General features: G+C 59.2%; 2 protein-coding genes across 7 annotated transcripts in view; both read right to left on the reverse strand.

Annotated features, from left to right (window-relative positions):
- Positions 1-1,160: 1,160 nt before the first annotated feature.
- Positions 1,161-17,294, reverse strand: PARVG (parvin gamma). 2 transcript variants are annotated; one of them, XM_058673538.1, is made up of 13 exons: positions 17,141-17,294; positions 16,026-16,121; positions 15,558-15,622; positions 14,594-14,696; positions 13,944-14,084; positions 12,956-13,071; positions 12,224-12,279; positions 10,751-10,773; positions 10,146-10,204; positions 9,959-10,027; positions 8,230-8,331; positions 7,500-7,572; positions 1,161-1,819 (listed from the first exon to the last, which is right to left on the reverse strand). In XM_058673538.1, the coding sequence occupies exons 2-13, from the start codon at positions 16,102-16,104 to the stop codon at positions 1,782-1,784; spliced, it is 924 nt and encodes a 307-aa protein (XP_058529521.1). In that variant the 5' UTR covers positions 16,105-16,121; positions 17,141-17,294; the 3' UTR covers positions 1,161-1,781. The 2 variants fall into 2 exon arrangements, with proteins under 2 accessions (XP_058529521.1, XP_058529520.1); XM_058673537.1 differs by lacking the exon at positions 1,161-1,819 and adding an exon at positions 6,760-7,208.
- A 4,661-nt stretch (positions 17,295-21,955) lies between these two features.
- Positions 21,956-24,540, reverse strand: part of PARVB (parvin beta) — a 54,405-nt gene continuing 51,820 nt past the window's right edge. For all 5 annotated transcript variants that reach the window (XM_058673426.1, XM_058673425.1, XM_058673429.1 and 2 more), the window contains 2 exons: positions 23,276-23,348; positions 21,956-22,367 (listed from right to left, as the gene is read on the reverse strand). In XM_058673426.1, the coding sequence (XP_058529409.1) occupies positions 23,323-23,348 (26 nt within the window). In that variant the 3' untranslated portion in view covers positions 21,956-22,367; positions 23,276-23,322. The remainder of the gene's footprint in view (positions 22,368-23,275; positions 23,349-24,540) is intronic.

A 24,540-nucleotide genomic window follows, 5' to 3' on the forward strand; every position in this document is an offset into this window, starting at 1 on the left:
GGATGCCGAAGGAAGAGCCATGCCCAAGATGCCAGCTCTGGTGCACCTCAGCCTGCCCAGTGCCCAAGAGACCAGGACACCCCGCAATGGGCTGAGGAGGAGGCGGCAAGGTGTGCAGTGAGGAGTCCACGGCCAAGCCCTGGGTCCCAGGGCAGGGCCCGCTGCTGACTCCAGCAGCAGGCATCTCCAGAAGATGGCTGGGAAGGGGGTTCAGGAAGGACAGGGAGCTTTGCTGTACAGAAGGGGACCTTTCTAAGGATGAGAGAGCCCTGTGGGTGCCTTCGTGGCTACTACAATGAGTGCCTGGTTCAAGGCCCGGGCATTCCATTTTCAGCCCAGCACCCTATTAAGGAGCTCCCAGGAGGCAGGCACGATGACTCAAGCAACCGGATCACTACCAACCATGGAGAAACCTGCATCCAAGTCTCAGATCCTAGACCCGGGCCGTTTTACACGTTTGGGAGTGAACCAGCAGGTGCCTTCTCTCTTCAATAACTGAAATGAAAATTTATGGAAAGTGCATCGAAGACAAACTTGGCTTCCAATTCCGCTTTTACCACATACTTAGTGAAGCACCTGAACACAAAACACAAGTCCACCTGCTTCTGCCTCACCCCTGCCCTGCCCTGCCTGCTGGGGCCCTCACGCCCTCCACCTCACCCCTGCCCTGCCCGCTGGGGCCCTCACGCCTTCCACCTCACCCCTGCCCTGCCCTGCCCTGCCCGCTGGCGCCCTCATGCCCTCCACCTCACCCCTGCCCTGCCCTGCCCGCTGGGGCCCTCACGCCTTCCACCTCACCCCTGCCCTGCCCTGCCCACTGGGGCCCTCACGCCCTCCACCTCACCCCTGCCCTGCCCTGCCCGCTGGGGCCCTCACGCCCTCTCTCCTGGGAAGTCAGGGCCATCCTGCACTTCTCCAAACACACGCCGAGCTCACTGGCGTCCTCCCGAAGTCCCTATCCTCACCCCTGTGGCTGTGACCCTGACCCTGCTTGGCTAGGGGGTGGGGCACAAGCAGGACCAGACTTGGCTAAAGTAACTAAGATCAGATCTCCTGCCAGGGCCTGGCAGAGGACCACAGCCAGTACCCCAAGACAGTCTGGGGTGACCAAACCGTAGATGGGGTGCCGCATCCACCAGCCGAGGAAGCCAGCAAAGGCAGGCAACTGGACGTGGCTCCTGCTGACACCGATGCTGGCCTCAGGATGGTGAACACACAGACGCCTGCTGGGCCCACTGTCGCCTTCATCCCACTCACCCAAGACCCATGGCCTGCAGCAGAAGTGCCTGGTGAATGTGGGCACAGGCCGAGCAGCCCTCCGATGGGGCCTCCCGACTGCCCACTCTCAGCTTCTGCTCCCTGGCCACCCCCCAGGAGCCAGCATGCCCGCTCAGCTGCCCTGGTGGGGCAGACCTGCAGCTGCACAGGCTGGGGCCCTGCGAGGCCTCCTCCCACCCGTGGTTCCGGCAGGATTCCAAGTCGCGAGTGCCAAGGAGGACTTGGCGAAGCATCTGCCGGCAGCCCAGCTGGCAGCAGCACATTGTGGGTGCCTGCCTGGTGCTACCGTCTCTCCCATGCAGTTTTATTCTTACACACATGGCAGCTCTGGGGACCTTCTGCCAAGTGTGTTAGGATCCACACTTGCACTGTCAGTCCTGGTCCTGCCAGAGACCCGGGGGTCTTGCCCCTGCCTGGAGGGCGAGTATTTTGTGCCCAGCCTTTCACTGCCCTAGGTCCGGGAGTTCCAGGGCCCCACACTCATGTCTTTTCCCTCAGGGAAGTCAGAGGGTGAAGGTAGGCAGCGGCGGGAAGCTTGATGCTTTAGCAAAGACACAAAATATTTTCCTCTTGACCAGTGAATACAAACACAGCCGTAACAGTGTGAGTCCCTTGCAAGCTGCTGTCCCAGGGAGGAGGTGTGCCAAGGCACCCAGGAAATCCACTCTGGCTCCCCAAAGTCCCTCCTGCTTGTTCCAGAAACCACTGCCAGCTCACCAGGTCACCGGGACGCTGCTGTGACCCTGTCATATCACAGACCCTGACCAGATCTAGCTGGGGGGTTATAACAACAACCCTAAGGCGGTTGCCAGGTGCCAGCTGTACGGGCCCTAAGGCCCAACCCAGGCAGGTCCAGCGCCAGCTGCAAGGACCCTGCTTTGAGAATTTAAAAGGGGCTAGCACAATGGCTCAATTGCCTAAATCCTCCCACCTTGCAAGTGCCAGCATCCCACATGGGCGCTGGTTCATATCCTAGCTGCTCCACTTCCCACCCAGCTCCCTGAAGATCCTTTAGGACTCTCTCCCTTCCATAACGGCCCGAGAGGACTCCAGCCCTCTTCACTTCCATTTGACAGAGGAGGAAACTGAGGCAGAGGGCACCTCCCTCAGTGTGCCCTCCCCACTGCACTGCCCGGGCGGCCAGCTCCCTCGGGCACAGCCTGGACACTCTGCTTTTCCTGCACAGAGTCCCTGGGCAGGAACACAGGAGGGGTGGGCTGGATGATGCCACCTGTGCCGCTGTCCAATGCTGACTGCCACCCACCCCCGGGTCACCGGCCGCTCTGTGCAGGATCATTCCTGAGCCATCCCTGTCACCTGCTGTCGCTGCCCCACCACAGCCCAGCCCCGTGAAGACAGCGCACAGTCTGCGAGGACCCTGAGGGGAGTAAGCAGGCAAGCGGGGGTGGAGGGCTTTGATGGGCAGCCAGCAGGGAGGGGGGACCCACTTCCCCGCAGACAAGCTGTTCGCTTTCCAGCTGACTTGGGAAAAAGAAAGAAAACCCTTCAGCACCATCTGTTGGGTGTACCAGCAGTGCAGGCGAGGCCAGTGTGGGGCCCGGGGCTTCCTGTGGCTCAGGCAGCCAGAGCCACTTTCAGAACGCCAGACAGATGCCCCCTGGAGTATTTTGGGAAGCGGCTCAACTGGGAGGTACCCGGCCTTCGAGGCATTTCCCGTCACGGTGAGCCTGTTTGCACACCCAGCGGAGGCTGCCGGAGCTGCCTCTGGCCTGGCCGCCTTCCAGGACAGCCCACTCCAATTATCCCATTTCCAGCTTCCGCTGCGACTCTGGTCGGGAGTCGGATGAAGGTGGGGGCACAGATAGGGACGCAAGAGACATAGGGCTCCCTCCCCCATGCTCCTGCAGCCACTTCCTCCCCAGCCTCACCCCCAGTGCTGAACACCCCCCTCCTCCCTCCACACGCATCACCACCCACACAGCCCTTCCCTGTCACTGCTCGTCTGTGAGGATGAGTTCCTGGACGCAGGCATCCTGGATAATAAGAAAAACCTGGAAAGAGCTCCCTGGGAAGAGGACACTGTGGGTGTTGCCCACAGGCTGGGCCCCTGCAGGCCCAGAGACAGGCAGAAACCTGGCTGCAGGTGCAGAGCGGAAGCCAGAGGGGGCAGGGCAGCAGATGGAGTGGAAGGCGCCCAGCCAGAGCATACAGGCCTGGGCATGAGCAGGGGACGGAAAGGATTCCAAGCCTGTGTGGGAAGCCAGGGACCTCCGCTGTGCAAGATCCGGTACCAGAGGCAGGGTCAGGGGAGCAGCTCTGGAGCGGCCACCCCCAGGGCAGTCGTGCCCGGTGCCTTGTCAGAGAGCACCACGTGCTTGCTGGGGAGCTAGAGGGAAGGGGCGGGGCTGTTTTGTGGAAGTGGCCACTATGTCCTGACGGCTACTGGATTGAGGCCTGGAGAGCAGCGAGGAGACTGTCTTCTCTCGTGTCCTGTGCTTTGCTACAGCCATCAACGTGATCCTGAAAGGAGCAGGAGCTGCAGGGGGCCAGTGACCCGCACAGAGGCGGCACAGGAAGTGTAGAAGCAGATGACGACACCATCAGGTGGCAGGTAGTGCCAGCAGACCAGACCTGACTCAGTGCCGTCAAGGGAGGCGGGGAGAACACAGAAGGCAGTGTCCGAGATGCTGGGGGAGGGTGGGCACGGCCCTGGCAGGGCAGGGGGGAGGGTGGGCATGGCCCTGGCAGGGCAGGGCTCTGGCTTCGGGCCGCATGGGACAGCAGGGTCTGACTCTCCCTGCGTACACAGCGTTTCTCAGGCACTGGACAACAGTAGCAGCATCCAGGTTGCCCTGCGAGGAAGGGAAGCAGGGTGCCGTGCAGCCTTGAGTGGACCTTGGGCTGTGGGACAAACAAGGCTGCCCGCCACCAGGGAAGCAGCAGCCATGCGGGGGAAGATGCAGACACTGGCCAGCGGTGGCCTCAGGTCTGAGGCCCATCTGCCCACACGTGTGTACACTTCCCAACTGAAACCCAGTCCCCGGAGCTCGAGGGGGCGTGACCCTCAAGGAAGAGCTTACCCAGAAGACAAAGAAAGGCTGCCACAGTCGCATGTGGCCCAGGAAATCCTAAAGTCTGCTCTGGACCTGCCCCCATGGAGTGTGATGGGATCCAACTTGATCCCCGCCGCATCTCAGAGAACATTCGAAGCTTGCAACAGGATAGTTCTTAACATCTTTTGTCTGGGGCAGGTGCTGTGGCATATCAGGCTAAGCTTCCATCCGCACCAGCGGCCCATACAGATGCCAGTGCATGTCCCTGCAGTTCCAATCCAGCTCTCCCTGCTAAGGCACCTGGGAAAGCAGTGGAGGATGGCTCCAAGGGTCTGGGCTCCTACACCTACACACGTGACTCAGAAGAGGATCCCAGCTCCGACTGGCTCAGCTCCACACACTGCGGCCATTTGGGGAATAAGCCAGCAGGTGGAAGGTCTTTCTGTTTTTCTCCCAAGTAAAAATAGAATAAATCTTTTAAAACAATCTAGTGATCAATAGTGTAAATTTTCACAATGCCCAGCATCTAATTAAAAATTAGACCAGACACGCAGAAGGATTAGGAAGACATGAACCACAGCCAGGAGAAAAGCCAGGTAATGGGAAAAACCCAGGAAGACAAGAGATCGTTCAACCGGTGGCGAGGCTGCTGAGACACCGCCATGGATCATTCAAGCCAGCGTGCAATGAGAGAAGAAAGGTATTTCGAAAGACACTTAAAATACAATGACAATGACTGAACTAGAAAAGAGATGGGTGCAATTAAATCAGAATGGACACCCCAGAAGAAAAAAACAAAGGTTGCTGCCATGGCAATAAACTAAGCCTTCACCTAGGGTGCCAGCATCCCCTGTGGGTCCGGTTCAAGTCCTGGCTGCTCCACTTCTGATCCAGCTCCCTGCTAATGGACCTGGGACAACAGCTATACCCACGTGGCAGACCTGGAAGAAGCTCCTGGCTCCTGGCTTTTGATCAGCTCAGCTCTGGCCATTGCAGCCATTTGGGGAGTGAACCAGAGGATGGACGATGTCTCTGTCTCTCTTTCTCTCTGTAACTGCCTTTCAAAAAATAATAATAATAAAGAAATCTTTTTAAAAATCAGTAAACCTGAAAATGCGGCAAGAAGCCATCAATGAAATGGAGAGAAGACACTGAAAATCGAGTGTGTGTCTGTGACAGGGACAGCCTCGAAGCCACCTAACACATCGTACCTGGAGTCCGAGGAGGATGGGAGATGAGGTGGGGGGAGAGTTGACCAATGAATCAGGAGACAGCCTCGATCTGCAGTGCTGTGCTCAGTGATATAGCGACCCCCTGCGGTGCTGTGCTCAGTGATACAGTGTCCACCTGTGATGCTCAGTGATACAGTGTCCACCTGTGGTGCTGTGCTCAGTGATACAACATCCACCTGCGGTGCTGTGCTCAGTGATACAGTGTCCACCTGCGGTGCTGTGCTCAGTGATACAATGTCCACCTGCAATGCTCAGTGATATAGTGACCCCCTGCGGTGCTGTGCTCAGTGATACAGCGTCCACCTGCGGTGCTGTGCTCAGTGATACAATGTCCACCTGCGATGCTCAGTGATATAGCGACCCCCTGCAGTACTGTGCTCAGTGATACAGCATCCACCTGCGATGCTGTGCTCAGTGATACAGCATCCACCTGCGATGCTCAGTGATACAGCGTCCACCTGCGGTGCTGTGCTCAGTGATATAGCGACCCCCTGTGGTACTGTGCTCAGTGATACAGCGTCCACCTGTGATGCTCAGTGATATAGCGACCCCCTGTGGTACTGTGCTCAGTGATACAATGTCCACCTGCAATGCTCAGTGATACAGCGTCCACCTGCAGTGCTGTGCTCAGTGATACAATGTCCACCTGTGATGCTCAGTGATATAGCGACCCCCTGCAGTGCTGTGCTCAGTGATACAGCGTCCACCTGTGATGCTCAGTGATATAGCGACCCCCTGCAGTGCTGTGCTCAGTGATACAGCGTCCACCTGTGATGCTCAGTGATATAGCGACCCCCTGCAGTGCTGTGCTCAGTGATACAGCGTCCACCTGCCTTGCTATGCTCGGTGACACAAAGGGATGGTTTGGATGCAAGAAACCATGGATGCAAACAGTGTTGTGCTAAGTGAAAGAAACCAGACCAGAAGCTGCTTCCTGGGAGGTTTATAGGAAATGCCCATGCAAGCTCAAGGCAGACAGCAGGCAACCTGGGGTGCCCAGGGCAGGGCTGCAGCAGAGTGGCTGGGCAGCACAGGGCATGCAGGCCTTGGGGCTGGAGGATGGCTCTGTGGTGGTGACAAGGCTATACCTGTGTCAGATTCCACAGTTGAATCACAGAAATCCTTCTTTGTGGAAGATGTCAGGTGACCCCAGGAAGGGTGTGGATACTCCCTGGAAACAGACCTGAGATGACCTGAACCCCCTCCCCCAGAGACTGCTTCTTCTGAGCTTTGTCCAAATGCCCAATGACTGGGCTGCCTAGGCCCTGGGTCCTGGTCCCCACGAGGGACAGCAGCCACCACGGGGTCCATGCCTCCCAGGATCCCTCCTGCACACCAGTGTGGGCAAGGTACAGCATCAAGGCTCAGCTCCCCTCTACACCCAGCTGGGACCCTCCCAGGACACTAACCCATGCCCAGCGTCCCTCCCACAATGCCTGTGCTAAGATAAACAGAGCAAGGCAGCGGCTGCCTGGAAGCAGACCCCTTGCCGAGTGGGTTCAAGTCTGTGCACACAGCGTGGGATGCCTGCGGCCCTGCAGCTGGGTCCTAGGGTTGGGGAGAGGGGTCAGCAGTGACAGTTAATTTGGGGTTCCATGGGGCACCCGGTCCACGTCCAGCTTGTGCTTGCGAAACAGGTAGTAGAGCAGACGCAGTGTGGTCTTGGCGTCCTTGTTGACGATGGCTGTGGACCGGTGGGGGCCCATGAGCACCTATCCCCTTGTGGGAGAACCAGGGGTTCTCTGGGAGGTGGGACTCACAACCAGCCAGAGCACTGGATCCCTGCGGGCCTGCTGCCAGTGCCCATCACATGATGCTGCCACCCTGTACCCCTCAGGAGTGTGCCCAGCACAAGGAGTTTGCAAGGCCTGGCTTCTCTGGATGGCTTGCCTCCTCTGTTCCCCAGGGTCTCCACCACTCACAGAACATGGCCACCTGGGGACCCACACCACCCACCTACCCACCGAGCGCTCACCTTCCGGGTTAATAGGGTGGTAGAGGAGGCCGTGGTCCTTCAGCAACTCCAGGGCCAGTGTGACATTATGTAGCTGGAATGACAAGGCCACACAGAGGCCAGTGAGCGGTGCCCAGTCCAAGGCCCAGGCCCCAATCCTTGCTCCACAACAGTGGCTATTCAGGTCTCTTTACAGTCCCCAAAGATGGAGAGCTCACTCCCTGAGCAGGTGCCACACAGCAGGTAAATGAATGGATGTGTGGATGGATGGGTGGGTGGAAGGATGGGTGGCTGGCTGGGTGGATGGATGAATGGGTGGGTGGCTGGCTGGGTGGATGGATGGATGGTGAATGGGTGGGTGGGTGGGTGGATGGATAGGTAGATGGAAGGATGGGTGGGTGGATGGATATGATGGGTGGATGGGTAGGTGGATGGATGGGTGGATGGATGGGTGGGTGGGTGGGTGGATGGGTGGGTGGATGGATGACTGCATGGAAGGATGGGTGGGTGGGTGGGTGGGTGGGCATGTGGATAGATGGCTATGTGGAAGGAGGGATTGTGCATAGGTAAATGGGTTGATGAATAAATGGATGCATGTACGCACAGGCAAATAAGTAGATGGATGGATGGGCAGGCATTTAGACCAGGAGACTTCCCCTCCCTGACACCCTTGACCTGGAAGTGACTGAACAAAGTCTGTGCCAACCACTCAGCTCTGTGAAGCCACCCAAGAAAGCTTCGAGAAACTGACCATTTCCGCAGGAGAGCTGGGGGTGAGGTAGAATTCCTTCAAGTGCAGGAAGAAGCCTTCCAGTTGTCCAATTAACAAGAGTAAGATGACTCCATCTGCAAACTGGAGGGCAAGGAACTACAGGCTCTGGTCGGGGACGAGCAGCTCAGTGACCCACGGCTCCAGCTCTGCTGGCTGTGGGGCCTGAGGAAGCCACCGACCTCTCTGAGCTGGGGGCCCTTCCTGGGCAGAAGAGACAGCATCCTTGCCCTTACAGGGCTGTTGCAGCCAGCAAGTACCCACCAGTTACGGGCTGTCTGGCTCATAGGACGTGCTCAATATAGAGTTCCTCACAGCACTTTCCGAACGATGCAAGACCCAGCACAAGCAGCTCCATGTACGGTTGTTCCACCAGGGAAGGGCTGAGAACGGTGCTCTGGGCTGCTTCAGCCGCATTAATATTTCTGTCTGTTCTTTCTGCACTCGGAGATAAAGGTGCCATCCCTGTCTGCCCGCCACCAGCATGTCCTATGCTAATATAATCCCTTAGAATCTCTTCAAAGATGCAAAACCCAAGACGGGATCCTGGAGGGAACCCTCCCCCCTTAGTCCCCTAATGGAATTTCCTCCTAGTAAGTCCATTTCAATGTGATTAATTTGGACTAATCCGTTCTGCTGAAACATCCCAGTAAGAGGATGAGAATCCAGGGACTCTCGCTCCTCCTGAATGCCAGCTCTGTGTGCACACCAGCCCCTCCCCCAAGAGCCCCGTTGACGGGGTGCAGGAAAAGATGAGGCATTCGTAACCACCGCTTCAGCCACAGCACAGATATGAAAGCCACGTATCTGTCACCCCCTGCTTCCCTCGGCGAACTGGGTCATGTCCCAGCCACCCTGCACGCACCCTGCGTCCTACGGGGCCGGGGTCCCTACACCACATTCTACAGGACCAGGAAACAGAAGCACAGAGGAGCCCAGGAACTGACCCAGGTCACACAGCCAACACAAGTGCAGTGGCCTTGGAGCCCCAGGGGAGGCAGCACAGACACCTAAGAGCCCAGCTGGCTTCCGGGGCCACTGCTCCCCACCCCACCACATAGCCAGAATTTGCCACACACAAGCTTCCATGTGATCACTCCCCTGGAACATGGGGCTGTGAGCACAAATCCTGGCCCAGCATTTAACCACTACACAACCTTGTGTACATTAATTAGTCTCTCCGGGCCTTAGTGTTGGCATCTGGAAAATGGGTGGTAGCAGGCCCCCAGCAGGCAGTCACGGTGAGGTAACCCAGGCACAGTGCTTTGTTGTCTCAGCCATGGCGTGCGAGGGTGTCAGGAGTGTGCAAGCCCTGGCTAATACCCTCATAAGCCATCATCCCCGGGCTTGGGGGAAACATCCCCTCCATTCCCACCTCCCCACCCATCCACCACACAGCAGAGTCCTGGTGGACCAAGGCCCACTGTCACCATCCACTCCGAGTGGGCTATGTCGGTGCCGACCACAGCACGTGATGCAAACCTCAGGCGGCCCACAGCACAGGCCGACAAGCATGCCCAAGCTGCCACATGGGCTCCAGTCACTAGCCCCTGGGACACCCGTTGGATGAGGAGAAAGACACCAAGTGTCCAAGAGTTGGCGCGCCTCCCACCACACAGGGAACCCTCCTTCCTTGCTGCCCCCAGGTCCCTCCCTCCCTGGGACCCCCTGGAAGGACTCCCTGGGAGGACCCCCTCCGCTGGGTCCCTACCTGGGAGTCCAGGTTCTGCACAGACAGGCCCAGTTTCTCCAGCTTCTGGTTGACAAAGGTTAGGATGGCCTGTCCCCAGGGGAGAATAAGGACCCCCCATGTGGCACACAGCAGGCACAGAGCCAGGGCCCAGGGACCCAGGGAGGGAACAGGTGGGTGGAGCCAAGGCTGGGAGCTTTGATCTCACCTCGCTCACAGCCTTCACTTTCTCAGGCGCCAGCTTGAATAATTCATGAAAGGCGTCCCCTGCAGACCCAGAGCCGCAAGCAGTTCATTACCAGGCTATTAACCGGGTGCCAACCAGGGCATTTGTGCCCACAAAAAGTTCTCAGAACAACTGGCCCAGGGGGAGTTTCCGTCTCATGGTTTCCGAGTACATCGGGCCTGCTCCCCTGGTTGTGTGGCCTGGGATGACGGCACCTCCTGGGGGCCCAGGCTGGATCTGCTGAGATCCACCTGTTGGATAGCAGGTGGCACAGCCGTGCACTGCAGCTGGCCACCCCAGAGGGCCTCGGGGGTGGCTGTCCCTTTGCAGTGGACGCTCTCTTCAGGTCTGCCCTATCCCCCCCTCAGACCCCTGCTCCGTCCCAAGGGCTCGTGGGAGCTAGTGCAGGTGCCAGAGGCTGCCTTGAGAGGAAGTGCCCCACCCCGTTAATTAGAGACGGAGGATGGACAAGGGCGCACAGGAGGCTGGGGCCAGCGGCACCACGCTGCAGCGCAACAGGGGACATGCGCACGAGCCTCTGTTGCCATGTCAGAGCTGGGCCCAGTCCTCCGTGGGGCTGTACTCACCAGCAGGCTCATTCCCGTCTGCGCTGCAGGGAAAGCAGAGATGACATGGTTAAAGCAGCCTGTCCACCTGCCACCGCTTGACCTCTCGCGGCCACCCGCCAGGGCGCTGCTGATGTCACCAGGAACCCCAGCAGCTCTGCTGACAGACACTGGCAGAGGACACCGAGACCAGCCCGGGGCCAGGTCCCCGAGGCCTCCTGGCCTGGCATGTTGGTGAGGGGCTGGTGAGCAGGGGGAGGCACGCACCATGCTGGGACACATGCCCAGGCTGTCTGCAGCTCGTGCCCCCTTCCCCGCCACAGGGGACACCCAGGTGTCTCCGCGTTGGTCCCAGACACTCGGCTGAGACACTGCCCACTGCTTCTCTCTCTCTCTCTGGTCTGGCTGCCTTCACTCAGTTTTTGCTTTGGGATGTTTTTCTCTGCTTTTGTGCCTATACTTTCAACCCACCTAGCCCAACAGAAGTGATATTTCGGAACCCCAAAACAGGCCCTGTGCCCATGACCTTGGCCCTCCAGGGTGGGATGGGGGATGGCTAGCCTCCTGGGGACCTCTTCCAGGACCCCTGTGCACAATGGCTCTCACTCTGCTTGCTCTGGGAAACACCGTGCCCCAGCCCTGGACCCCTGTACGAAACCCAGAAACCTTCCACAGGATGTAGTGCTTGGCCTGTGAGAACAGAGGCAGAAATTGAGGCTTGAAGACATGTGCGTGTGTGTGTGTGTGTGTGTGTGTGTGTGTGTGCACATGCATGACTGGTCAGCCGCAGGACACAGGATGGCCAGGACCTGGGGCCAAGGAGCAGAGATGCCGCCTGACTCTGCAGGCAGGGCCAAGGAGGAAACGTGAAGGAGCAGCCGGAGAGGGGCGCTGGGGGCTGGCCAGTACAGACCTGCTCGGAGGGGGCAGAAACGAGCTGGGACCCTGATGATGGTATGCAAGGGGTGTGGTGGGAGCAAGGGGTGGCTCCTTCATGTCTGTCTAAGGTCTGTGTCCCCTCCAGGTGACCCCTGCCTAGTTCCAGGTCAGGGCCCCACTTGTGCCCACCCAGCTATGGGGCCCTGGGCACGCTGCTGCCCTCTCTGTACCTGGATCAGGGCAGAAGCCCGCAGCCCACCGCCCTGTGGGTACTAGGCCTTCAGTAATGTCAGAAGGCAAAAGAACCACATGTCTTAAGCAAGTCATCTCCCCGACCCAGGACCAACCCAGACAGCTATGGGGACAAGCAGGGACAGCTGCTCTAGGCGGAAGCCGTGCAGTCAGCAGGTGTGGCTGTGCCTGGCCAGGCAGGCCTCTGCAAGGCCTCAGAGACCAAGCATCATTGTGACTCACTGGGCAAACTCCGCTTCAGGAACTCCAGGTCCTACCCCGGGAGCGGCCAGGCAAGAGGACCAGCGAGCGAGCCATGGCTGGATGGAGGGGTCAGAGCGGCCCGTGGGGGACCCTGGGCATCCGGCCCTGTCGCTGCCTTACCGGGGCTCCGTGAGCTGCTCCACCACCTTCTCCGACTTCAGGCCACTCTTGGTGCTCTGAGAGGGAAGCCAGGAGGAGGCTGAGCAGCTCCTGTGGCCTCGGGGCCTGAACCCGCCCCACCAACCCCAGGAAGATACACAAACAAAATCAGAAAGCCTCCTAGCCCAGAATGGTAAACCAGGGGCTGGGAGTCTGTGGGAGTGCCTGTCAGGGTTGGGTTTATCACTAGGGCAGGTCAAAGGTTAACCCCTGCACCACAGGGAGCTGGGGCTGGTGTTGGGGAATGGGCATGTGACATCCCGTTTGTGGTGTGAGTCGGCCTGGGGACAGAGGCCTCGGACAACCACAGCATGTCCCATGGTGGGAGAAATTTGAGCAGGCTTCCTGGAGGAAGGGACCCAGACGGTACCATGACTGTGGACTAAGCTGATGAGGGACAACACCCCTGGACAGGGAAGGCTCCCAGTGGCCAGTGAGACCTCCCACCCATGGCCTCAGAGTTCACCCGGCAGCTCTTACTTGCTTAGCCGGGTGGAAATGGCCAGCCAACGACCTGCTTGGGTGTCTGCTGGATCAGTGCCCCATCGCTGTCTCGGGGCAGGGGAGGAAGGGTGTATCTCTCAGGTCCCTGGAGCCCCACCCCTCCTGGGTCAGCCTCTGCTGCAGGCAGCTCCCCCAGGGCAGGATGTGGAAGCCTGGAGCCAGCAGGAATCCCGCAGAGTGGACAGTTACCTCAATGATGATGACTTCCACCTGCACGTCGGCTGGGAGGGGCAGGTCAGGCTGGAAATGCTTGGCCAGGGCCACGAGCAGGTGCAAGGTGGCCAGCAGGTCCTTGTTGAAGATGGCTGGGAGGGGAGAGGGGTGCAGATCAGAGCCAAGGGCTTGCCCTCCTCATCCACACGACCTCCCTTGAAAACCCAGGGGCTGCCTCCAGGGGCCTGGAGACCCCAAGAATCCAGAATCCAAAGACAATGGTGCCTGGCCTGGGGCTCCCAGTCCCAGACACAGCAGGTGGGATTTTGGACAGCGGAGGTTCAGCGCTCCTCACACACCTAGAAGTAGCGGCATGTCACAGTGTCATCACCAAGCTGCCCACAATTGAACACAGGGTCTACCCTAAGCACCGTCAGCCACTGACTGACTGACTGCATTGTAAAATACAGTGGCAAGGGCCTGGAGTGCAACATACCCTGGGTCACCCTGGGAAGCTGTTACTTCCCTCTGACTGGCTGGAAGGAAGCTGTTCTACACAGCTCTCCCTCAGCCTCGATTTTCTCATCTTCAGTTTTGGGAGATACAGGAGCAAGGGACAGGAAACCTGCCTCCACCTGTTAGCAAGTGGGCGGGGCACCCAGGAGCCCTGCAAACCCATCATTTCACAAGCAGGTGCTGCAGACACAATCGTGAGCCTGGTGGGCAGGGGATGCCGGACCTTGGTGTTTGGAACCCAGCGGGGGTCCTACTCTCAGTGCCAGACCATCAGAGAGGGGCGGGGGCTGTGGGGGCCACAACAGCCCCATCCCTCACAGAGCACAGACGAGCACTGGGCTGGCTGCTCCCTGGCCACGCGCCTGGCTTCGCGGCTGCTCTTGGCAGCACAGAAATCGGCTGACTCGACAGGCACTTGCCTGCATCAAGCCTCAATGAGAGACAGAATGAAGTGGGGGCAGGTGGAGGAGACAAGGTGTATGTACGTGTGTGTGTGTATGAGACGTACCCTCCACGCTCCACGGCACCTGCTGCTCCTCCACCTGCAGGCTGCGGTTCACGGCGTCCAACACCACAGCCAGCTTGCGCCGCTGGCTCGTGGAGGTCAAAGCCATCTCCTCCACCTCCAGCCTGTGTGCTGCCAGCTTCTCTGTAGGCAGGAGGGGCAGCTGAGGGGGCCTTGGCAGGACAGCTGTGAGGGGATCCTGGCAGGGGAGTGTCCTAGCAGGGGCTGTTGCTGGCCAGCTCCTCAGCCCTAGTGCCCCGGAGCCCCCAACCCGCCATGATATGAGCAAGTGGCCACCCTCGGAGCTGCCTCCCAGCCCCTCTGCCCTTGACCTGACCTGCCCCCCTTGGATTCCTATACAGCCATGGTCACTTGGTGGGTAAGGCCTAGGATGCAAGTCCCCCGCCTCTGTGTTCTCAACTCAGAGCAGAGACAGGAGATTCTGTGCTCTCCTGTGCCTGTAAACAGCAGGCACTCGATAAATGCTTGCCAGGCAGTGTAGTACAGTGGGAAGAACATAGACTCAAGCAACGGAGCACTGCATGGCGTGGTAGGGGGCTCGCTATGCAGGGGGCAACCCCACCTGTGGGGGCTGGAGGGGCAGAGACCTACAGCCTTGCCCCCGCCCCCCACCGGGCAGGGAGGTGGCTTACGGAAGAGGTGGTGCAAGATGAGGCCATCGAACAAGTCCTCCTCCAGGCTGCGGGCCACGACATGCTCGTGCAGGAGCGTGCCATTGATCCATTCCATCAGCACCTGTGAGCCCCAGAGACAGCCCCCAGCGCAGAGGTCACCTGGCTCCATCCCCGCTCCACTCCGTCCCACCTGCCCCCCACCAGCCCATCCATAGAGGCCTGGTCAGATGCCACCACCTCCGGAAAGGCCTCCCTGATCCTCCAGGGTCCCTCAGGGGCCTTCTCTGGGCTCCTGACACCCTATGGGGCCATCACTGCTGTGCATAGGGTGTACCACCATGAACATCCAAACACCTGCCAGGCAGGGATCCCAGGAATGAGGCAGGGGCAGGCCCGATGCTCCCCACATTGGGCTCAGAACCTGCCCCGCCCTGGTTCATGATACATTCCCGCAGGTTCAGGGCACCCAGCTGGCCATGTGGTTGACAGCCCCAGAGGCTGGCACACAAGCTGCTGGGGTCCTGCCCCAGCCCCACACTTGGCCACCTGCAGCTCTGCTGGGGGCTGCCTTGGAAGGTGACGGCACCCTGCTGTGCCCTGCCCCTCAAGGGACAGCCTGACTTGGAGGGGATGTCCGAGCCCTTCTGAGCTCCCCGAGTTCCCATAGCCATAATGAACTCCAACACTCACTGCACATTCCACCTCCCCTCTGCAGCCTGAGACCCACCCAGCTCAGTTCCTGGTGTCCAAGTGCCCAGGGTCAACCTGGTAGGGCAGGTCATATTCCTGCCAGATGTGCCGAGAGGGACCCAGAGCCTGGGGCACAGCAGTGCCAGGTGTGCTAGCTCCAGTGGGAAAGGTGGGTGGAGGGAGTGAGAGACCAGGGGCGAGATGGAAACAACCCACCAGGCATTTGGGGCTGGACAGCAGTGTCAGCCAGGAGGCCTCCCTGGAGGAGTCCTGGCTATTGGCCCTGCCGTACCTTTTGCAGCTCTTCAAACCGGGGCTCCTTCCGTGCTGTGGGGGGCAGGTATTTCTTCTTTTCCCCTGGAAACAGGGTTTGCGTGGCATTGTGAGGGACTCCCGGTAGCCCCCAGAAAGCCTCAGCCTCTGGCACAGAGGCTGAGTGGATTCGGCCCACGCTGTGCCCCACGTGTCTGTCCACGAGGCCCCTTGGGACACCAGTGCATACTTGAGCACACCTTGAAACTTGGAAATGACACCCCCATTTACCTAAACTTCACCTCTGTCTGGGCAGCCTGTGGTTAACCTGGCACCCCTGTCCACTGTCATCACCAGGGAGGTGAAGGGCAAAGGTCATGTCCAGGCTCTCAGGAACTGGGCTGGTTGGTTTCACCTGACCCTCGGGGCCGGCAGCTCTGCACACAGGTGTACACACACACACATACACACACACGCCTGCCCAGCTCCCAGCTGCCGAGGCACCCACCTTGCGGAAGCCTCCCCTCCACGAGGGGCCGCACCTCCTGGGGGAGCTGCTGCAGGCCCTGGCACAACTCTGCCTCCATCTTCTCGGTCACCCGCTCTGGAGGGTCCAAGGACAGAACATGTCATATTGGAGAAGCCATTCGTGTCAGCGGGCCCAAGAGGGGCAGGAGGCATTGGGAGTGAGTGGGCCCAGGACACTCCCAAGGCTGGGCCCTGGGACACCCCAGGCTGGCTCAGGGCAGCCTGAACGGGGCTGACTGAGAAGAGCCATTTAGTGTGAGCTCATGGGACAGAACCCAGCAGGCCCCAAGCCTGATTCAGGCTGGCCCAAGGCCCCCACGGCTAAGGCCACCCAGCCTCACCCCACCCCAACCCCGTGCAGGCGTGGCTTTCTGCAAGGAACCTGGGGTGTCTCTGAACCATGGGCAGCACATTCAGAGGTCCCAGGACCCTCCATCACCCTCATCATGCCCACTAAGGAAGCAGATTCAGAAGGCGACCTCCTTCCTGTCCCCTGAGGCTACTTCCTCCCCGGGCAAGGGCCCTCTCCCCTCCCGCTTCCTCCCTCGCCTGCCCTGGCCACACCCCTGCATTTCCAAATAGACAGACCCCTGGGTTACAGGGGTCATACAGAGAAGCTGGGGTGGTCCAAGCAGGGGACCTTCAGAGCCGCTGCCATCAGACAAGCCACGTGGAGGACGCTGGGGGGCTCTGAAGGTCCCCTGAAGTGCACAGCCCCTGGTCACACCCGCCAGCCCCAAGCCTCCCGGGTGACATGGAGAACCAGCCTGACAGCTGAGGCCGGGGCAGAGTGCAGAGCCAGGCCTGGACCTCAGGGCTTGGGTTCCGGCGGCTCCTCTGCACGCTGGCCATGAGGCTTAGGCCAGTCCCGTCCCTTTGTGGATCTCCCCAAGGTCCCTAAAGATCCGGAGGCCCCTCTGAGTGGCGGAGGGAGGGGCCCTGGGGGCTCCGGGTCTTCCACCCCCTCCCTGTGCACCAGCAGCTAAGCTCTCACGGTGTCCTCTCCACGTGCCATCTGGGTCCTCGCTGTGGCCTCCGGCACCCAGCACGCGGCTGGGCAGTAGGTTCCGGCAGCCCAGGGCCCCGGGGACTCACCTGGCTGCTTCCCCACACAGGGAGATGGAGGCCTTGGTGGCTGAGAGGCTGGCCCAGGCTCCTGACACAGACAGGCAGGTTCCGGGTTCCCTGGTGGCGGGGCTGGGTGGTGGGGGCGGCTGCTCACTTCCTCCAGGTCGCCTCCGGGACTGCCACTTCCTCCTGCCTGCCTGCACCCATACATCCGTGGGAGGCCGGGGGCCGGGCACCCGCAAAGAACTCGGTGCGGCTACATATACTGTTTGTCTCTCCCCGCTGCCCTCCCAGGCAAGCAGTCCGCAGCATCTTGGTCTTTCTCCACGACAGCAGCTCTTAGGCCGGAGCGGTGAGGTCCACCCCGGCCCCAGGCCACGGTCAGCTCACAGGGGATGTTCTGCCCCTCCGGGCCTCCCTGTGTCACTCTTTCAAATAAGTAATTTTTAAAAAAAATCTTTTAATTCAGGAAAGCAAATACATGTACATTTCAACAAATATGTGTATTAAATTATTATTATTGCACATGTATTGAGCGAGCTCAAGCGCAGGGAGAAATCAAGTGCAGTAAGGTAAGGTGAACAGAAACTCTGTCCTTGCAAACCTTCTCTATTTGGAATTATGTCAAAGAAAATGCCAGAAGGTAAGGCCGGGGCCTCATGCTCAACTTTTCAGCAGCAGAAATACAGATTGTACCTTCAAGGGTCCTGCCCCACGCGTCCCTCTACCGCTCAAACTACCCAGACTGTGGACACCCCAAGGATCAGAATGCTCAGGTCCCCATCATCCTTTGAGCACCTGCTGTTCTGTATGATGTCTCACGCTCACCTCATGAACACATTTGCAAAACTCAGTGCAGGACCAGGTCCACAGCAACCTTCCCAACCAGCCTAAGCAGAGCCTCCGGTGCTGGCCTCATTGTCCAAGAGCTTGCTGGCACATGCTTAGCTCAGGTGGCCCTGTCTCAGCTGCCAGACCCAGGTCCACAGCCCCCTGCTTGCCCCACCCTCTCCCTCCAGGTCCTCCATTGCCTCTGGCATCTTTGGGCACCGGGCACCCAGCAGGTGCTCAGCCAGTCCTCACCACATCAATGTGGGGGCTCCTTGTGTTGGGGTCATGCCCCAGGGAAAGCCATCTCTAGTGAGGCTGATGGTTTGTGGAGCCAAATGACAACTCCAACAGGGAATTGAGGTGCTGCTCCCCTGCCAATCCAGCTTCCAGTTAACCCCCAGGCGGCAGCAGATGCCAGCCCAAGTATTTAGATCCCTGCTACTCCAGTGGAGAACCAACTAGAGTCCCCAGCCCCAGGGTTTGCTCCAGCCAGCACTGGCTGATGTGAGCATCTGGGATGAATGATCTCTGTGCCCTCTGCTGCCCCACCCTGACACCCTGCCTTTCAAACAAATGGACATATGAACAACCTAATGACTGAGGCTGTGTGTGAATAAGATGACATCTGGGCCAGGTCATGTCCTGGTTTCCCAGAAATTGGGATGGGACCTAGTCCCCCAGAGAGGTGACAGATGCAGGCACTCTCCCTGACAGCACCTCACTCACAGCAGCTGTCAACCCGGAGAACAGGACACAAGCCATCTCCTCAAGGCCAGACAACCAGGGTGCATCCAAAAGAACCCGGTCCTCACCAACCTGCAGCAACTGTACCCTGCACTTCTTCCAGGGATTTCACATCACTGCCTCCTGGGGATGGGACCACCTCCTAGGGTGGGGCTCCCAGTGGCACCACCTTCTGGAGGTAGGGCTCCCATGGCACCACCTCCTGGGGTAGGACTCCCATGGCATCACCTCTTGGGGATGGGACCACCTCCTGAGGAATGGGACCACCTCCTAGGGTGGGGCTCCCAGTGGCACCACCTCCTGGGGGTAGGGCTCCCATGGCACCACCTCCTAGGGGTGGGACTCCCATGGCACCACCTCCTGGGTTATGTCTTCCTTGTTACCACCTCCTGAGGGCGGGACTTGCTCATCTGCATCTCTCAGTATCTCCTGTCCCATCCACACACCACAGCCACTCTCTGCCCCTCCCTGGACACTCTGGTCCTGGGAGTTCCTCCTCCTCACTCCTGGCCACTTGCCCAAGGCCTGAACAAACCAGAGCCTGGGCAAGCACATGCTGAACAGGCCCCAAGAGGAGATGGGTCCCTGGACCCCCTCATTGCTTCGAGTAGGGGCATCTACTCGTCTCAACAAGTCCTGCTCATAAAGGCTCTGGCCGAGACAGGGAGGCCCCAGGCCTTGGCCCCAGATCAGTCCCCTGACCACAGCACAGTGGGGATTTGGGGATGCAGGAGTCTCTGCTGAGGTAGGGGAGCTGTGCTGGGCTCACCAGGATGCTGCCCAGCACCTGTCACCTGCCAGCACCCACCTGTTCCCCAAGCTGTGACAACCCAGTCTCAAACCACCCACTGTCCAACAGCCAGCCAGGGCAGCACCACCCACAATGGAGGACAGCTACCAGCAGAACCACCATCACAGGTCACCCAGGTCACCCCTGCCCCAGATGGGTCACTTTCTGACTCCCTACCCTGAGTTGGAGACTCCCTCCAGCCCCGAGTACCACTCCAACACAGCCCATGCCCCCGGCCGCCGGCAGCATTCTGTTCTGGTTTGGATTTGCCCTGGTCTGTTCTTTATTAGTCACCATCTGCAGCTGCACGTCCCCTTAGTCTCCCCTCCCCCAAGGCCCATTCCCATCTGGAAGCAACCAGGCACATCAGACCAACAGGGCTGTGTGGTACCCAGACCGCAGCACCGACCACTAGGCTGGCTCAAGAAACGACCGTTCAGTGCAAGAGACAGAAACAGCAGCCGAGAGACAGCTGGCCCGTGCTCACAAGTACTTTGTTGGCATAAAGGATGCCAACAATGTGCTGGGTCCACGTGTGCTCTCAGAACACGCCCACTCCCACTGTCGGCCGGGAGGCCTCATCAAAGCCCGGCCTCATCAAAGCAGAGGCTTCTATTCAATATCCAGAAATCCAGAGTGAACGGGGCTTTAGGCAATTAAAAAGACAATAAAACACTGGCGCACCAGGGGAAAAAAGGATTTGGTTGCTTAAAAATAAAACAGCCCTTTGTTGCATCCAATGAGGGCACAGAGGGCCCTGGGCATGGTGCTTGCATAACACGGGGCAGAAGGGCTGCAGGGCTGCAGGCAAACACACCAGCAGTGGGGCTTGGGACACACAGCCCGGGCCCTGGGCTCACCCCATCCACGGCCCCCGTGGCTTCCCCTCAGTTCCTAAGCACCAGGCCCTCTTCCGAGAAACAACAGCCTGGAAACGTGTCAGACCTGGGACACTGGTATTCCATATGGCCCTGGTTCAGGTCCCAGCCTAAGAAGGCAGTAGTTGATGAGGGCCTAAGTGTTTGAACCCTGCCTCCACTGGGGAGACCCAGGTGGAGTTTCTGGCTCAGCCCTGGCTGTGACAGCCTTCTGGGGAATGAACCAGTAGATGCAAGATTCTGCGTGTGTGTCTCTGCTTTTCAAGAAGATGAAAAGAAATGAAAACATTAGCAAGAAGAGGATGAATGGAGACACCTCCTTTGCCTTCCCAAGGCTGCCGCCAGTGAGGGGGAATCCTGGCCTGCACCAGCCCTCCGGCCACACTGGGGCCCAAGGGACGTTTAAAAAGATGGCAAGCAACATACAGTTTCAGCCACCAGGTCAGTTCCAGTCACCCCATGAAACGGGCAGGTGTGTGTGGTAAGCACAGGTGGCTGGGGCTTCCCGGAAGGTGGATGCCCTGGCACACCCGTAGGAGGCTGTGCTCCACGCCCCCGTGCCCACCTACCCTGGGGTGAGCAAGGCAGAGCCCCCGGGCTGGACTGGCTCCAGGTTGTCGTGTCTGTGTGCGCCATACAGGCTGTCGGAGCCCTGCATATTTTGTCACTGCTGCTCTTTAATGTCATGGCATCCCACAGGAGCCGCCGTAATACCGTTTTAATTATTTCTCGCCCCTGAAGGCAAAGCCACCTTCATCAAAAAGGCTATTCTGAACCCATCCCCAGGCTGGCAACGCAGGACCAAAGCAGCAAATTAAACTGTTTTCTGAAACTTCCAAGTGGGCAAGCAAGTTCATACCAAGCAGTGCTCTGCATGGTGCTGGGCTGTAGCAGGACAGGGAAGGCCCTGGGCAGCCAGCAGGAGCTGGGGCAGGGACTGCACCAGACCCCTGGAGACCAGCGGCCGCCCCAGAGCACGAAGCCCATTCGACGGGCAAGCAGCAGGGACCGCCATCCCTTAGGAACCGAGCGCCTCATAGCCTGCCGTGACACTCCCCCATGGCCTGAACTGGGTAACCTCCCTGGTCAATCCCCTTGCCACAGTCATGACCCCCAGGACCCCTCCCCAAGACTGCATAGGTTAGAATGACATCATTCAGGTAGGGGGCACCGAGCATGACCATGACTTGGGAGAAGGGAATAGGACGCAGCCAGCCAACAGATGTTGGAGAGGACCCGGGGAGAGGACCCAAGCCCACCCACTTGCTCCAGGACTGGCCGGCTTCCTCGGCGATGTCTATGGCCCCTGCGACTCCACATAACCACAGTGCCCTTGCTTTCAGAGGGGAACTGGGAAGGCTCTGGCTGGAACCTCCTGCAGCCACATCTCTGGAGCCAAGTCTGAATCAGCCCCATGGCTGCATTGAGGAACCAAGCCCTGACCCAGCAAACCATCCAAAGGGCGGCAGCTGGACACCTGACGCAGGGGTGTGTGTGTGTGTGTGTGTGTGTGTACATGCATGTGCGCGCAACAACACCACAGGCCCAGGAGGCAACATGGCCGTGAAGGATATGCAGCACACGCAGAACTGCACAGTACAAATTCTGAAACCACAAAACATTTATTACTGGAAAAGCCTCGCTCACTCATGAAGGGGACCCCGCCCAGGAGACTCCCAGGGAGCTGTGCAGGCCCAGGGTCCTGGGTCCACACTCCACTCCTGGAGCTCACCTCCAGACCAGGTGGATGCAGGGTGGCCAAGGTGGAGGTGAGGTTTGGGTTCTCCCTCTCTGATCTCTGCAGGGACAGGGGAAGCCGAGCATGGCAGGTCTGCAGCCTGCAAGGGCAAAGGCTCCGCCCGCCACAGAGTCCCTGGAAAGGAGGGGAGGAGCCAGCAGAAGGGGGCGGGGCTGGGGCTGCCACCTGCCGCCCCTCACTGGGCAGTCTTGTACTTGTTGTAGAGGTTGTACAGCACCCTCAGGGTGGACTTGAGATCCAAGTTGACCACATCTGCAGAGGAAACAGAAGTCAGCAGCACAAGAAGCGGGGTGGGAGCCCCCGACTCCAGCTACCACGCCCACAGCAGAGCTCGGGACTGCTGGCCACCATGTCCAGGCCACCCTGAGCAGCACCACCCTCACACACACAATCTACAGCGAGAGGTCCCAGGCAGGGCAGGGCAGAGCAGCTACACCAGTCCTTAGGACTCGCTTCAGGACGGGTCTCAGGGCCTCTACAGTGAGTGCTGGGGAAGCGGAGGAAGAAGGGCAGGTGCCAGGGGCAACCGCGGGACAGGTGCTGGGCTGGACCGTCCAGAGTCAGGTGCCTGTCGTGGCAACCACAGGGTCCAGGGGGCGAGTCAGCCCTCGAGGGCCCCAGCCTGAACCCACTCTGCTGCAGGCCCTCTGCCTCCCCACCCTCCACACATGGAAGCCTGGCAGGGCAGCCTTGGGCCTGAAGCCCCAGAGGTTCTGTGAAGCAGGTGCCATTGTCTCCCAGCAGGTGATGTGACCTGGGCACAGACAAATGAAGCTCCCAGGAGCACAGCTGGGGGGCGTCACCTCCCTCACTCCCGGCCTCTTGGCACAAGAGGGCGACAGCAGCGCCAGCCAAGTGAGGCCTTCCCTACTGGCTGACACGTCCTTCAATCTGACACTACCCAGTAGTTTCTGCGCCAGGCACCGCTCCTAATACCAGACATACAGGGGACAGAGCCCTGCTCCCCACCCAGATTCTGGTCTGGGGTGAGGCATGGCAGTGGGGTGGACACAGAAGCAGACAGTACTGGAGGACGTGGATCTCACAGGAACCTTGGGAGGAAGGTGGCTGGGGTGGCCGGGGACCAGCTAGGAGTGCAGGCGCACAGGGTCAGCTAGAAGCCCAGGGGCTGACCAGGAGGTCAGAATCAGGGGTTTTACCTTCGGGGCGAGCCTTGGGTTTCATGAGTCCTCCTTCCAGCATCAGCTCAAAGGCAAACGACACATTGTGCACCTGCCAAGGAAGGAGGTATGAGTGGAGAGTCTGGCCCCGCCCCAGGCCCACCCGCCCTGTCCCTTGGGAAAATCCGGGATGAGGACAGGTTTGGAAAGGATGGAGCCTTCCGGACCTGGACCTGCCCAGCAGGCTGTCAGGGCAGGGAATGTGGCAAAGGCAAGACAAGGATGGAAGATGAGCAGCCTCCCTGTGGCTGTTGGACCCCCATGGGACAGTGCACTCAGCCCAAAACCTCATGTCCCCTCCCAGCCCTGCATGACACAGGTGCTGTGAGGAGCAACTCGAACGTCGGCCCCCAAAACCCCCACCACTTCGGACTCAGTACTGTTTTAAATCCTGGCTTCCTTAAGATCCGTGTGCCCTTCAGGTTCAAATTTTGTTGTCTGCCAATCCACTGTAACTTCGTAACCCTGTTCCCACCAATCGCTCTAACGTCATGGCACCGTGCCCGACAGCCCTCTTCACCAACCCCTCGTGGTCCCTTCCCTAATTTCTGCCCACCTACAGGTTCTGCGGCTCTGACAATCCTCTCTACCAATCCCTCATGGTCCCGTGGTGCCCACCCCGGCCACAAAAAAGGCATCCTCTCTCCTGCTTCTTCTCCTGTCCCTACCCTGCTGGGATGAAGGACCTCCGAGGTGCCTCACTGCACCTGGTATTTTGGCTTATCCGTGGCAAATTTATCCTGAAAAGAGCTTGGTTGCATGAAAGGACTAACAGGTTCTGTGCCCCAGAGCAGGGTGCTGGGCTGAGACGGGGCGGGGCACCAGTGTTCAGAAAGGCAGAAGTGGGGTTCCAGGCCTGGGGCACAGTGGGCTAAGATGCTGCCTGAGATGGCCACATGCCATTCTAGTCCCCGGGGTTGAGCTCCTCTCCCCTTCCATCCAGCTTCCTGCTGATGCCCCAGGACAGCAGCAGTGTGGCGCAGGGCTGTGGGTCACTGCACCCACATGGAACCCCGATGGAGTTCAGGCTCCTGGCTTTGCCCTTGTCCAACCCTCACTGTTTAAGGTCACTTGGGAAGTAAACCAGCAGGTGGAAAATCTCTCTCTCACTCCCTCTCTCTCTCTCTTTCTTCCTCCTTTCCCTGTTACTCTTTCAAAGAAATACTTTTTTTACAAAAAGAAAAAAGGACAAATACAAGTTCCGTGTAACAAGCTATTGCCTGCATCATTAAGGTCTAATGACA

Source organism: Ochotona princeps, chromosome 15 (genome assembly GCF_030435755.1).
Source record: "Ochotona princeps isolate mOchPri1 chromosome 15, mOchPri1.hap1, whole genome shotgun sequence".
Taxonomy (NCBI): domain Eukaryota; kingdom Metazoa; phylum Chordata; class Mammalia; order Lagomorpha; family Ochotonidae; genus Ochotona; species Ochotona princeps.

What these genes read in the sequence shown, in the direction of transcription:
- PARVG (XM_058673537.1), bottom strand. Translation starts at nt 16,104, where the DNA reads ATGGAGGCAGAGTTGTGCCAGGGCCTGCAGCAGCTCCCCCAGGAGGTG. An exon ending in GAGCAGCTCACGGAGCCCCG is followed by an intron (nt 10,774 to 12,223) that starts GTAAGGCAGCGA and finishes CTTTCCCTGCAG; the next exon opens with CGCAGACGGGAATGAGCCTG. An exon ending in AAGTGAAGGCTGTGAGCGAG is followed by an intron (nt 10,028 to 10,145) that starts GTGAGATCAAAG and finishes CCCTGGGGACAG; the next exon opens with GCCATCCTAACCTTTGTCAA.